The sequence below is a fragment of the Nannospalax galili genome, unplaced genomic scaffold (genome assembly GCF_000622305.1).
Source record: "Nannospalax galili isolate Female #2095 unplaced genomic scaffold, S.galili_v1.0 scaffold213, whole genome shotgun sequence".
Lineage (NCBI taxonomy): Eukaryota > Metazoa > Chordata > Mammalia > Rodentia > Spalacidae > Nannospalax > Nannospalax galili.
In genome coordinates, this window is record NW_008335195.1 from 4,716,863 (window position 1) to 4,731,297 (window position 14,435).

A 14,435-nucleotide genomic window follows, 5' to 3' on the forward strand; every position below is an offset into this window, starting at 1 on the left:
CAGAGGAATCATTTCCTCCATGCTTCCAAGCGAAGCCAACCATGGTTGAGCAGGACCTTTGACTTATCCTCACATAGGCGGAACTGGAAAAAGAAAGGAGCCAGGGGCTCCTCCCAAGCCCATGTGACCCCTGAGGAACAGATCCTTGAACATCCAAAGAGTAAAAATAAATTGGTTTATCTGGGCCAACTGTATGGACTTAAACACCCAAAAGGAAAGTATAACCAAAGATTAAAGGGACCAATATCATTTTTTAAGAGTCCATATGCATAGCTAAAGGCTACATAGTAAGCAACAATGCCAGATAGGAGATCCCTTCTTTTGAGTTGTTGGCCAGGGTGGCCAAAGGGACTTCGAGATAGTAACCCAGCATAGAACTGGAAAATGAACAGCAGACCCCAATCTTATATAAAGCAATAGGGACAACAGATTGCTGCTAGATGAGGAACAGTTGACCTTCCTAAAACAAAGACCTCTAGATAGGCTGATGAGATTCATTAGAAGGGCAAGTAGTGGGGAATGGCTGGGGGTGCTGACAACACAGCAGACAGTAGCAGGGATATCACAGTATAAAGTCTCTAGTATGGGGAGGGAGGCTATGGGAGGGTACCATCTGGGAAGTGGGTGTATAGTTGAATAAATGGTTTGGGAAGTTCTGTGTGATATACACACAGAAAAAAAAATCACCAAATTAAAAAAATGTATTGTATTTGAGGAGGGAGCATAAAAGTTTACATCACCATTGAAATCTACCCGATGACTTTATAGATATACACCGGTGCCAAGGATCCGAGTGCAAATGATTATGACTGGTAATAATCAGATACATATAGATTAGAGACACATGTGCCAACATCTCAGTGTTAGTAGCAAAAACAATGAGTCTTTCTGTAAGAAACAGTATATTTTAGAATGAAACGGAGATCTCTTTTGAGGGTTAAAAACTCATTCAATTTTATGTCTTACAGGGCTTATACTGAGTTCACTATTGTATAACTGTATTGATTCAACAGCGAATCTAGAAATTTTATAGCCACTTTTGAAGGAGCTGTGTACTTTTGAAGGTCTTTGCTCTGGAAACTGTTATTGGGCATGTTAAAGTTTTAATGATATGCTTCTTCTAAAAATATAAAAAATAATATTAAAAAATGTAGGAAACAGCATATCTTGAAATGGAGAAATAGTTCCATAAAGTTCCATGAACCACTGCACGGAACATGTGCTCTAGGCCCTATCACTAATGGAGATGGCAGCCCTTTGACATGGCCTGCAGAGATATGTAGTATTCCCCCAAAGTAAACATTAGCCGCCAGCAGGACCCAGATAGACCAGCTGTTCCAGAGCTGACCTCCACCATGTTCAGTCACAAGTGCTACAGAAAAAAGAAAACATTGGGGTGCACATCACCAATGTAAAGATGTGGCTCGACCTAAGAATACCACAGATCATGTGTGCCTTCTCAGATGCAGCTGATATTTGCATTAGCTACTTTCTGTTGCTGTAATAAAACACCATGACCATGACTTGGGTTTGCAGTTCCAGAGGGTAAGAGCATCACGGCAGGGAGGAGTGGCAGGATGCAGCCGCAGAAAGCTTGCACAGGAAGCAGAGGGAGAAAGCTAGACGTGAGGGAAGCTACAGCTCTCAAAGCCCACCCTCAGTGGTGTACTTCCTCCGGCAAGGCCACATCTCCACAACTTCTGCAAATAGCATCACAACTGGGACCAAGTATTCGAAGACTTGGAGTGTATGGGGGGACATCTCATTCGAACCATCACAATACTATTTTTTTAATCACCAGTGTAGCTATCATGGGATAAATAACCTCATTTGCAACAAACATTCAGTGGGTTAATTTGGCAGCAAACATAAGTATGTGATATGACAATTCTATAATTAAATTTTTCATAGGTAATATACATAGCCAGCTCTAGGAGACTCCTGAATTAAGACATGCTCTGAGCATGACAGCCACTATAATGATCAGTGTCCATCAGACAGTCTCTCCCATCCTTTCCCACCTCCTGTGTCCCACTCTGGACCTGGTGAGGCTGATGCCAACAACAAGCCCCCTGTATCTCTGATGTCTAGTGGGGTTAATGGAAGAGACTGAAAAAGTCTAATAGTTGAATCCACATTCTCCCCATTCCAACCCTGTAAATCAAGCTGGAACTGCTTCTCCCAAACGTCCAGGATAGCCTCTCTTCTGAGCTTCTGCCCATATAGGATTTCTGTTGAGTTCTGACTCTGTTTTGCTTCAGCAATGAGAGTTTTTTGAGTTCCCTATGTCTACATGCTGATGGACTCACTACCCATTTCTGGCTGTTCCTTAATTCCTATACACACCTATAAATATTCCTTTCATGGATTTCTCTCCATCTGACCCATATGAGTTGAATTCAGATTTCTACTAGAGCTATTGCTGGAATGCAATGCAGACATCTACTTATTGATACAGAAATATGTACAGCACAGGTGCATGTAAGTGTTAATAGCAAGTATGTAAAAGTTGTGTGGGACAATGTTAACTGATGGGCCAATGGAACCATGAAAACATGTGAGTGATCAGGTGTCTTTATTCTTTCTGGATTCTATTATCTATAAGAAACACATTTGGTCACCAAGCATCCACAATTATAAATGTAACTGTATACATGAATAAGCATGTGTGTTTTACAGACCCAGGTTTCACCACAGCAGTTAAGATTTGCTGCCTTCTTTGGTAATAAAAATAGATACTATTAATAAGGACTTATTGCTTGCAGACATTGTTTTAGAACATCATAGGCATTAGCTCATTCACTCCTGTATTATGATACCTATTCCACAGGTGGGGAAACCGCCTTGAAGAGAAACCAAGTTATTTGCCCAAGGCTTTATTTAATCAGCTCTTCTTTATTGGGTCTTGGAGAAAGCCTGGTACATCTGTAGAGCCTCTTCTACCCATTGTTCACAATTATCACTAAGATTCATAGATGACCTAAGAATTTTAAAATTCTCTTAATTTAGGACACATTGTGCAGTCTTACCAGGCCCTCAAACTGTCTCACTTGTCATTAGCTGTGCCACCTTGCACTTTTACACACTGAAAGTACAGTTCTTTATCAACACAGCAATGACAAATGACTGACCTCCCTCCCCCAGAAGTTGTGAAATTAGAATAAGAAAATGGGCTTTGGAGCCCCACAGCAGTTAAACAAGGACCAAATGCTGGGCAGCGTCAGGTGTCAGTCTCCAAATTGCAGCACACAAGTCACCATCATTAGCCCATGATGGTCAAACGGAGAGAAAAGATCAATTATTTGGTGATGTTTAGGATCATACTAAAATATTATACACTGCTCAGTCTGTTAACAACACCCAACATAAAACCTCCACCAATTAATCAATGAGTCACGCAGCAGATTCCGTGAAACATACTCCAGATTTCCTAGATCCTATTCAGTAATTACCTGACATTATTCGACAGGTTCTCAACATTCCCTGAAATGTTGTTCTCTGTCTTCAGTTATCTGGTTAAACTTCAAAAATAACTTTTAATGTCCAAAACATGCAATGTCTACGGCATGCTATCAAAAGTTCAGTTGAACCACTTAGTTTTCAGTTTTGCCTGACTCAACTTTTCGGAGTTCTTATAATTAATTATATTCCATTATTACTGATCATCAATTAGCTCAAAATGTTGCTGAGATGGTGAGTATGCTGAAGAAGGCAGAATTTAATGATAATTTGAGACCAGTAGGACACTAAATTTCTCTCTTGTTAATAATTAAAGTAGATAACTTATGTTTTTATTTATAGCTTCCAGAGATATCCGGCTTATTCCTGAACACTGCCGGGTCAGCTAACCATCAGTTGCTCAGGATCTGACTGAGGCTGCTCTGTTTTATTTCCCACACTTCCTCTGAAGTGATAAATGCAGCGCCACTGAAAGTTTAGAGAAAGTGAAGTCATAACTGTGTGTTCTGGAACTTTCTACCTGGCCAAATGCTTGCATATCACTGACAAAGGATATGCAGGGCTAACTTTTCCACCTTTCTGCTCACCTGTTTCAATTTCCCAGATGTAGACAGAGTCGTCTGTACATCCCACAATTAAAAAGTTCTCCACTGGATGCCATCTGATGGTCTTCACAGGGAAGAGGTGCTTCCGGGCACGCAGGAGGCACCGTCTCCCTTCCAGGTGAAGGAGGGCCACAGAGTGGTCCTCGCATACAGAGCAGATGATCTGATCGCTCCTTAGCTGTGGAAAAACAACAGGCTCATGGATAGTCAAATGCTTCCTCTATGATGGAACCAAGTATTTCCCCCAGCTTTCTGTTCATTTCCAAAAGTGTGCTTCTGCACCATGAAGAGCCTCTTCATCGGGCCCTGGATGGAGCTCAGTCAGACACACAGCAGAGTTTAAACTCACCAACCTACCCAGAAAGTCAAGAGACAAGTGAACAGGAGAGTTCTCTGCCAGGTCTACTCGTAAGATAAATGAAGGAGTTTGCCATCACTCAGCAAATTCAGGCACTGAGGAAGGAGTCGGAAATAAGGCAGAACACAATAAACCCCAGAACTCATTTGTCACCACAAAAAGAAGCTATTTGTAGACAGGAACTCAGGCCCAAGGGTATCAGGAGCGCTGAGAGTTTCTACTTAAAGCCTCAAAATGTGATTTGGTGCTGTTCCCAGAACTCTACTGATTCTAATCCAAACAGGAAACTTGCTGTAGATACAATCTAAAAGAGGTAAGCATTAGAAGATTTCTGCCGAGTGTGTGCCCTCAAAGACACAGAGACCAAAAGAGGGTCACAGGGCGGCAGCCTGAAAGACACCAGTGGTCACCTTGACCACGCAACTTGGGAAACTAATAGATAAAATGAAAAAAAGTTAAAAATAAAAAGGGAGCCGAGAGCAGGGTTCAGTGTTAGTGTACTTGCTTAGCAAAAGATCCAAGCTCAACCCTCAGGGCCACCTCTGGGGCTGCTAAGTCACCCAGAACCACAGCTTGCTCTCAAGCCCCACCCCCTATCACTAACCATTCAGTGGAACACTGGGGGGAAACCGGGGAAATATATTTTCTTTTCATATTCTTTCTAATGAAACTAAAGAACTTCTGAGGAGAAAAAAAAAAAAAAAAAAAAAAAAAAAAGGTCAAGAGCATGTGAGTATCCACGTGACTGACGTGCTCAGGGGAGGCGGTAGAGCCCAGACTTCACAATGAGTCGGATGTCACATCTCCCGAACCACCCTACCTCTGAGAGAAAAGTTCCACCCTATAGCTCCTAGAATGGGCAGCCTGTGTACTCAAGAAACACATGCACACACACAAACACACACACACACACACACACACACACACACACACGTGAATACACATCCCATGGCCAGGGGTGAACGTACCCTACTGACCTGATTGTTTCCTAGACATTTGAAAGAAGATTAAAGAATTTATAGGAAAAGAAAGTTAGGGGAGCATTTGCAGAATAACATTCTCTTTGGGAGTAGAAGCAGCAGATTCTGAATTTATAGCTCAAATTCCATCAAGCCTTCCCTGAAGACTTCTATCCTATCTACTCTTTCAATAAAGTCCTGTTTGTCTCACTTGGTTTGAATGGATCCTAATCTTGAAAGTCAAATGACCTGCGACTGGGTCAGAAGGAAAAGGGATCAGGGCAAAAACTAACTTGGATTTTCTGTTCTGGAGCTGAAAAAAGAAAAGGATTAAAATGAGAGGGCAAGAGTACTTCAAGAATAGAAAGTAGATCAAAGTAATCCAAGTGCCCTCACAGAAGGTTCTGGAATACTTTGCTTCATTCTCTTCTTTAATCATTTGTGCTGAAGAAATATGCTGATTCCTTGTCTTGTCATTAAAATACAGTGTCAGTTTTCTACAAGTTTAATTTGGAGCTGTTTTATAATATTATGTAGACACAATTTTATAAGTCAGTCTAACTTACAAAATCATCTTTACCTGCATTACTATATACTTTTTTCTCAAAATCTGGATGTTCATGTTTTAACAGAGATCTCAGTCCTTCAGGAACCAAGTTCAAGTTGACATCTCATGGGATGATAAAAACTACAAGTCCTTCATTTTGCCCAACAACGTGATTGGTGTTTGCAAATTTGTCAAGGCTCAATATTTATTAAAGACATAATTAAGCAAATAAAAAGCTCATATAAGGAAACAATGGCCATCCATATGATTCAAAGGAAATTCTTGAAGACAAAAGCTGAATTTTAGTTTATAGATTCCTACTTTGTTTGACTTGATTTTCTATGATCTATTGACATACACTCTCAATCCCAGCACTCAGGAGGCAGAGGCAGGCAGATCTCTGTGAGTCTGAGGCCATTCTGGTCTACATAGTGAACTCCAAACTAGATGGGGCCAAATAGAACTTGTCTCAAAAACTAATAATAATAATAATAATAATAAGATAACTAGAGAAAAAGATTGTGATTACTTGGCAAAGAATAACTAAGTGGATTTGTAGAGTTAAAGATGATCAAATGTTGGCTTTAGAAACACATAATTGTGTGACATGTAATAAAAATAAAGCTCATATTTAAAGGTTAGAAATGAACTTGGAAAAGATATCCAGTTAAATTACAGGAATACAGGATTTTGTTTTAATTTTACTTGTGAGAATGTAGGTTACATTTTAGATTATACGTTAGGTCTCTATATCTTAACTTACTCTAAAGTTCTCTGGTGACATCAAAAGTCTTGTTACTGGACCAGCTTCCAAAAAGAATTTATGTAGAATTCCTTCAGTAAAAATATCCCACAGGATGACACAGGAGCCTCGATCCCCAGACACCATCCAACTCTGGTCTAATTTTGAAGAAAAACCATGAGGATAGAGCAAGGCAGTCACACTGTGGTGATGGCCCCTGAGGACCTTGTGACAGGGGGAACCTGAAAATTGACCAGACACCAAATAGAACAATGTTATTTTTTAATAATTCTAAGATTTTTGTCTCACCCATTTTTAATATATGCACACACTTTACTAAGAAAAGTCTTGAACAACCCTGAGCAGACCATCTCAAAAAGCAGAAGGCCTCATCAGAAAGCAAACTAGGCTTTTAATGAGGCGAGAAGGTTAGCCTTTTGAGTCTACTACTTGTGGAAGGCTGTCCACATGCTGTAAAATATCACATGCTGTTCTAAACAAGGGAGCCATTTAGACACTCTGTCTCCACAAAATCAGATCAGTTAAGTCTGAGAATAGAGAAGCAAGGACCACAGGACATTTTGCCACAAAAGATGTTGGAAATGACCAAGTTCTGTATCTTTGTTTTACAGAAAAGTATCCCAAGCTCAGGTAAGTTACCTGACTTAACTCCATGTGTCAAAAGCTGGGCACAATGTTTAAGATCACAGCTTTGCTGATGAGTGAAGTTTTGCTTTTCCTCTGATTTAGTCACTTACTGATCCTGCCACCATGGACACCTTGTCTCTTTCCTTTTAACTCACAGATGCTGTGTGAGATACTTTGCATAGACCCCTGGGTGGGATAAACTTGTTCTCAGCATTCTGTCTGGCACCTGGAAGGGACATGGGCACACAGGCCTTTCAAGTCAAATCTGAACTAGAACCTAGGTCTACTGGTGAATTGCTTCCCTTCCCACTATCAGTGCTACTTCCCCCACTGCTACCAAAACCCTTCAAATTGGAGAGAACCATTCCCCAGTCTCTTTATTCAAAACGAAAAGGAATTCCAAAGATTCATCATTTTATCTTAGTTACTTCTCATCCATCTGACAGATTCTCACCATAGACAATCACAGTGAGTATTCATTCAGTCAAACACAGGTCTCTGCCTGTTTTCTAGATATTAGAATAAATCATCCGAGATGGATATCTCTATAGTTTCACAATTCCACTGAGTTTGAACAACATCCATGCAGCTGTGTGCTTGCATGGTACCTTTCCTGGCTTCACTGCCATCCACTCCACTGCCATTCACTGTCAATCAAGGCAGTGACATTCAGGAAGCAGCTAAAGGGAGCTGGGAATAAGAGGCCGAGAGGATGGTAGATGAAAAGTGCACAAAAACCAGGTTAAATTCTTGGGCTGGAGCTACATCCTGGTGATAGAGTGCTCTGCTCAGCATGTACAAGGTTCTAGGTTTCATCCCCCACAGTACAGATATCAAAACAGGAGAAGAGGGCCTGGCAGGGTGGCACACGCCTTTAATCTCGGCAGAGGAGGCAGAGGCAGGCGGATTTGTTGTGGTAATACACAGAGATATATAAGAATGTGAATAGATTTTATTAACAAGGAAATAAAAATGAAAACAGGAAGATAGAATGTTATACCTGACTGGTAAAGATTAAAAAATTTAAAAACAGGTTGACAACACTGGGGTTGGGGGGGGGGGAAGGTTTGCATTTTCACAGGCTGTTATGGGACACACATGTATTTTGAGCTAAATTCTATCAGACCTGTTTAGATATTTTAATTTCCCAAATCAAAACCACAGACTAATATTGATTTAGTAATTCTCTTCCTTGGAATTAATACCACAGACACACCTCTATATACACAGTGAGAGAATCCAGTCCATATCCTCCATAGGTGTACAAGACCATAAAACCTAAGTGTCAATTAACAGAAGGATTTTTAATTAAAATTTGATTATTATTTGTCATTTAAAATGAGCTCATGAAGAATGAGGACCAAAATATTTTATTAATATTTATTTAAGGATATCTTATCATGATGTACATAACATGGTTCCATTTGGGTAATATAATTAAAATAGTGTATATACTGTCTTGATATATAGATGTATGATAGATGATAGATAAATGATAGATAGAAGACAGGTAGATGGAGATAGATAGATATATAGATGATAGACAGATGGATAGAGAGAGTTGGATAGATGGATGGCGATGACAGACGGAGATATACACTGACAATTTAAAGTATGAAGGAACTATTATTTATAGTAGTCTTTGGTGAAAGAAACTGGAAGATCAAGTAAGGACAGAAATTGTCTTGATACAACTTTCTGCTTGAGTATTTTCAAAACCTACATACATATGTTTAACGTAGTATTAAAACGTGCACAAATTTATCCACAAATACCTGCTAAGTTCTGAGACCTCTGAACCTTTGTAGCTTGTTGAAATTAGATAAATTAAATAGAGCCAAGTAAAACTCAATCACCTTTTAATAAAGAGCCCCCTTCTAGAAGTCCTGCTTTGGCAGCATGCAAAGCCTTGGTGAGGAAAATGGTCCCATCCTCGAAGCCACAAATGAGTTTATCAAGACTTGGAATGTACTCTGATGACGTGACCACTGCTGTTACCAGTTCATCTCTGAACCCAGAGAAGTGGTCAATAATACTCTGTGACATAGTTTGATGCTTATCAAAGTTATCCTGGATAGTCCAAGTGGTGGTTATTGGTATTTCTGAAAGGATTACATATGCACAAAGGGAAAAGTTAATCAGTTCATGATAGAGACAGAAAATATGATCAAGACATCATCTCAAAAATATGAGTATGTTTGGACAGTTCAATAATATTCATATCACTAGTCTCCATCCCTTGAGATGTTCAACTGAGGTTAATTTGAATTCTGTTGGTTGTATTATTGAATCAAATTCACAAACTTCATGTTTATAGCTGGTTTTATATTGATGTCTGTTATTTGTATTCAAGTTGCTGTGAGAAAATGCCAGACAAAAGTAACCCAAGGATGGAAGGGTTTATTTTAGCTCCTAATTCAGGAGTACAGCCCATCACGATGAGGAAGCACATTGGTAGTGCCGCCTCCAAACAGCTGGTCACATTGTATCTGCACTTAAGGAAGCAGAGGGATGAACACTGGTGCTTTCTCCTTTTTATTTAGCCCATGACCCAGGCTGTGGAATGGTTCTCCCCACATTTAGGGAGGAACTTCCCACCTCAGGAAACCTATTTTAGAAACCCTAAAAAGGCAAGAGGTTTGTCTCCCAGGTCATTCTTTATCCTGTCAGGCTGGCAGTCAGCACTAACAGTCACACCTAACACTCGATCTTTGGAGACATTTTCTTTCTCGTTTGTGCCTCATATCACTCAATGCAACAAGCACTGAATTAACCACAAGTTAGTTTTCAGAAGATAAGATTCGAAATGGAAACTCTCTTACCTCTAGGAGAACCATCAAATTTAGAGATGGGGACATCTGGAATGTGCCACAGTGTAATTCTTCCCGAGGCTTCTCCAGAGAAAAGGACCTTGTAAAAAGGTTCCTTTCTTTCATTCATGTAGCCCATGACAAAATGGAGGCTCTGCAAAAGAAAACGTGAGCTTTGTACGGGAAACTGTCAACCGCAGAGGACAGAGGGGCAAGATGTCGTAGCTGAGCTAAACCCTCTCAAAATATTTGCCGCTGCTTCAAAATCTTCAAGTGAATAAAATTAAATAATCTGTGACTTGGGACAACAAGAAAAAGGCCTTCATAAAAACTACAAGTGAAGTTGCCAGCTAGGCTTCAGAGAGTTGACACAAGTGTCCAATCTTGGCTGACTGCACTGTGTGTAAGGCACAGATCCTTGTACATACACATTACCAAAAAGGGCCAGACATGTATTCTGTATTCATGTTAAATAATCTCACAATAAAGGTGTTTTCTATAACATCTGACATATGAAGAAAGAAAGAAAAAAGGACTTGGATTACTCAAGGTGTGGGAGACAGCAAAGGGCTTTGAGTAAGAATTCTGACTCGGGATTCCAGCTCTTCACAACAATACTGCCCATCAAAGATGCCCACCCTGTCGCAATCCCTTCAGTTCCAAGTGCCAGCTGAGGTAGCTAATATGGTAGGTTTGTGTTATAAGAATTGTTTCTGTTTTCTGTTTACCATTTTAACAAACAAAAGTTTAAATTGCTGCTGGGTGTGATGATGCAAGCCTTTAATCCCAGCACTTGGGAGGCAAAGTCAGGTAGATCTCACTGTGAGATCCAGGCCAGCCTGGTCTGCATAGTGAGCTCCAGGCCAGCTGGGACTACAGGGAGACCCTGTCTCAAAAAATTCAAATCTCACAGATGGCCATAAAGAAAGCTGATCCCATAATCTATAATGTACACTATATATTCTGGTGGTGTTCTGAGGTCTTACTGCTCAGCAATATCTGTAGCTGTTTGAAATGATGCTCATAGAATTTGGTTGCACTGGCTACTGAAATCCACCAGTAACCTTTGCGGAAATTCACAGTAGATGTTTCAGCCTCTTGTTTTTTATTGAAGTCAACGTGCAGAGAGGTCATGAGTTCTATAAGTTGGCAGTTGCACAGCTCAGGAAACGTCCAGTGGCTGTGGTTCCCTTTGTGGGCAGCATTCCCTCCACCCTCACATTCCATCTCAGTGTCCATTCTTCACTTGGAGACACACACTCCTTGATCCCTGTGTCCCTTACTAGTTCTCCTGCTTACCCAAAACACCCTTAGAAGCCCACCCCACATGAATTCAGGCTTTTCAACTAAGCACCCAGTACCAGTGACAGGAATTAGCCACCCTCCAAAAGACAATATATTAGGAGTAAATCACAGAAGCTGCCTGCCTGGATTCTACCACTGGGCTTACCATACAGAAGCATCATTGAAAGAGCCAGTTATTTCATTTAAGCGGTTTACCTAACCTTTTTGTCTCACCTCTCCCAACTGGCAAAGGGGGCAATGAAAGCATGAGGAGTTCTGTGAAGACAAACGAGTTGAAAGAGATACAGTGCTGAGGAAAGGGTCTGGCATTCAGTGCTCACTCAATAAGTAAAGACCTATTACAAAACCTAGAAACGAAATTCTTCAAATGTCAGTTTCAAAACGGCCTGTTGGTAGCAGCCAAAGTCACTGAGGTACTGTTAAGCTTGGCACTGAGAAGGCCTCAATACAAGTTGTCACAGTCATCACGCCCTGCCCAGCTCAGCCCAGGAACCTTCATGTGAGCAGACAGGCAGAATGCAGTTCCTCAGCTCCCCAGCTGTGGGCTGAAGCCAGGGCAGCCTCACAGACCTCTGGGAGGGAAAGGGGATACACTCAGTGGTGCTATGAATGGGACTGCTCAGAACGCTCCGCCAAATGTGAAGACATGATTCTGTGGTAGCCTCCAAAAACTGAGCCAATGGCATGTGACCACAGAGCACCCTTTCTGGGCTCACTGTACCTATCAAACTCACTTTCTCTCTCTGCCTCAGAGCTTGCTTTACTTCCTAATGGCCAGAAGAACAAAGGAGCCTCGTATTAGTAAACACCAATCATGTTTGAACAATGGGAAAAATATCTAAGTTAATTCACCAGATCAAACATATGTGTTCTAGTTTCAGATCTCTTGCTGTGATAAAATATTTTGACCCAAAGAAGCCTAGGGAGTAAAGGGTTTATTTGGCTTACAGTTCCAGTTATAGTCTGTTGTTTGGGGAAAATCAAGGCAGGACTTTAACCATCACATTTGTAGTCAAAAGCAAAGAAAGAATAAACTCATAGATCCTTGCTTGCTTTCCGAACTCATACAATCCAGGGACCAGCCACTGAAAGGGGCCACCCACATTCAGGGTGGATCGTCCCACCTCAGATAACAATCTTGACAATCCCACCCCCCCACCCCCCCCCACAGATGTGCCCCTAGGTCAACCTGATTTAGATAATTTCTGAGTTCTGACCATCTTCCCAGAAGATACTAGATCTTGTCAAGTTGATAGATAAAACTAACCAGCACAGTATGCAAAGGTCTAAGAATGCATAGATCAACTTCCTGAAATTAGATTATCCTATTTCTACTTCCCTAGCTGCTAGGAACTTCTAGCACTTAAAATACAAGGGGAAAAATGTGTCTAAAGAAGAATCATTGGCAGATGACCCAGACATTTATGTCTTCATAATTGGAAAGATACAGAAAAGTAACTTGTCAAGCTTATTTTTTTTAACTGTTATGTATAGCTTTGATATTTACAGTTAGGTTAGAAGTTCTTAAGTACATGCATGGCTGACATTTGCCTTCTGAGGCAAACTGTGTTGGTAAAAATTCACTGTGGAGCTAAAAAGGAGAAAACAGCAAGTTCTTTAAAATAACTAACAGCGCCTTTCCGAATGAGTCATGATTTTGCTTTTGTGATGAGATTCTGCTTGCTGCCAACATTTAGATTTAGAAACATCCCCTGATGCATGCTGTAAATCTAAAGTCTGCTTTGCCTCAGTGGCACGTGGGGTTCTCATTTTGGGGTGACAGATTCTTAGCCAAGTTTCTGCAACGAAACATTTAAAGGGTGCTTACTGAACTACAGAGCTTTCAAGAGCTATGCTGTCTAATTAAACAAACCACTATTCTGTAACTGAGGCTCCCTTTCATGCTTGATGCATGAATAATGCAAAACTTTTCTTCTCTGCATGGAATACCTTTTTGGATAATTAACTGATGACTAATTCCAGAGGTTTAAAAACATTACTTTGAAAAACACCACTGAAGTAAAATAACTGCTTATATTTCTGACTTTGTAGACTGTCAAAATTATAACACTGTCTAGAAATCTTATAATTATATTTTAATAGGTCTTCCAGAAACCTTAATTATATTTAAGAAGAAATCCTCTCATAAGAATATCTAAGCACACCCTGGGCCTGCACGACCCACAGGCCTCTCTCCAAACCCCAGGCCTCTCTCCATTAAGCCCTCTGTGCCTTGACTCCCCCAGCCTCATTCACCCTCCCATCTCCCCTGCCCGCCTGTCTCTCCTCCTAGCCTAGGTCCTGTCCCATTCCTTGTCTTGGTGCCCCAGACACCTGGGGAACCACTACTGCTTCCTGATCTTTTGCATTCAGGCCAACTCAGTTCCTTCACTGGTCCCGACCCGCCCTCACCTCCCTCCAATTCCCGGGGCTTGCACAACTCGCCAGCCTCTTTCCTGGATGCCAGGACTGACCTTTCCTCTTCCTGATCCTTTGCATTCAGACCAACCCAACTCCTCAGTGCAGTCCCCAGGAGCCCTTGGGGCTACTTCCCACCCCATCTTCCTTTGCATCTCTGGGTGGCACAGCCACCAGCTGCCCTAGAGGAGCATCTTTCCAAGGCCTGGCTCCCAGGCCAGTTCAACCCCCAAATTCCTGAGGCCAAAATATTTCCTCGAGGGATCAAGACCTTAGGAAAAGCCTGAGAGCATCTGATCCTCATCTGACTTGGGCCTCTGTGGGAACTCCTGAAGACAAAAGCAATCTGGCCACTCCAATATAAAATGAAAAAAGAGAACTGGAAGCTTAGAGGAACCAGCTTTCCATGGCCCAAAAGTAAACCACAAAGACACATAAAGTTCACAAAAAGTTCACAAAAAGAAGCAGACCTAAACTTGAAGGCTTGAGTCTCACACAAGAATCAGAAACTACAAAAGAAATCCACGTCAAGATCACAGAATCATGGAAGAAAATTTCCCAAAATTAAAGAAAGACATGCCCAT

At 41.1% G+C, this 14,435-nt stretch overlaps 1 protein-coding gene across 2 annotated transcripts in view; it reads right to left on the reverse strand.

The window, feature by feature from the left end:
* Positions 1–14,435, reverse strand: part of Wdr72 (WD repeat domain 72) — a 215,313-nt gene that overhangs the window by 172,335 nt on the left and 28,543 nt on the right. For both annotated transcript variants that reach the window (XM_008829780.2, XM_008829779.2), the window contains exons 9-12: positions 10,141–10,282; positions 9,175–9,420; positions 6,692–6,912; positions 4,047–4,242 (exon numbers count right to left, since the gene is read on the reverse strand). In XM_008829780.2, coding sequence (XP_008828002.1) covers positions 4,047–4,242; positions 6,692–6,912; positions 9,175–9,420; positions 10,141–10,282 — 805 coding nt within the window. The remainder of the gene's footprint in view (positions 1–4,046; positions 4,243–6,691; positions 6,913–9,174; positions 9,421–10,140; positions 10,283–14,435) is intronic.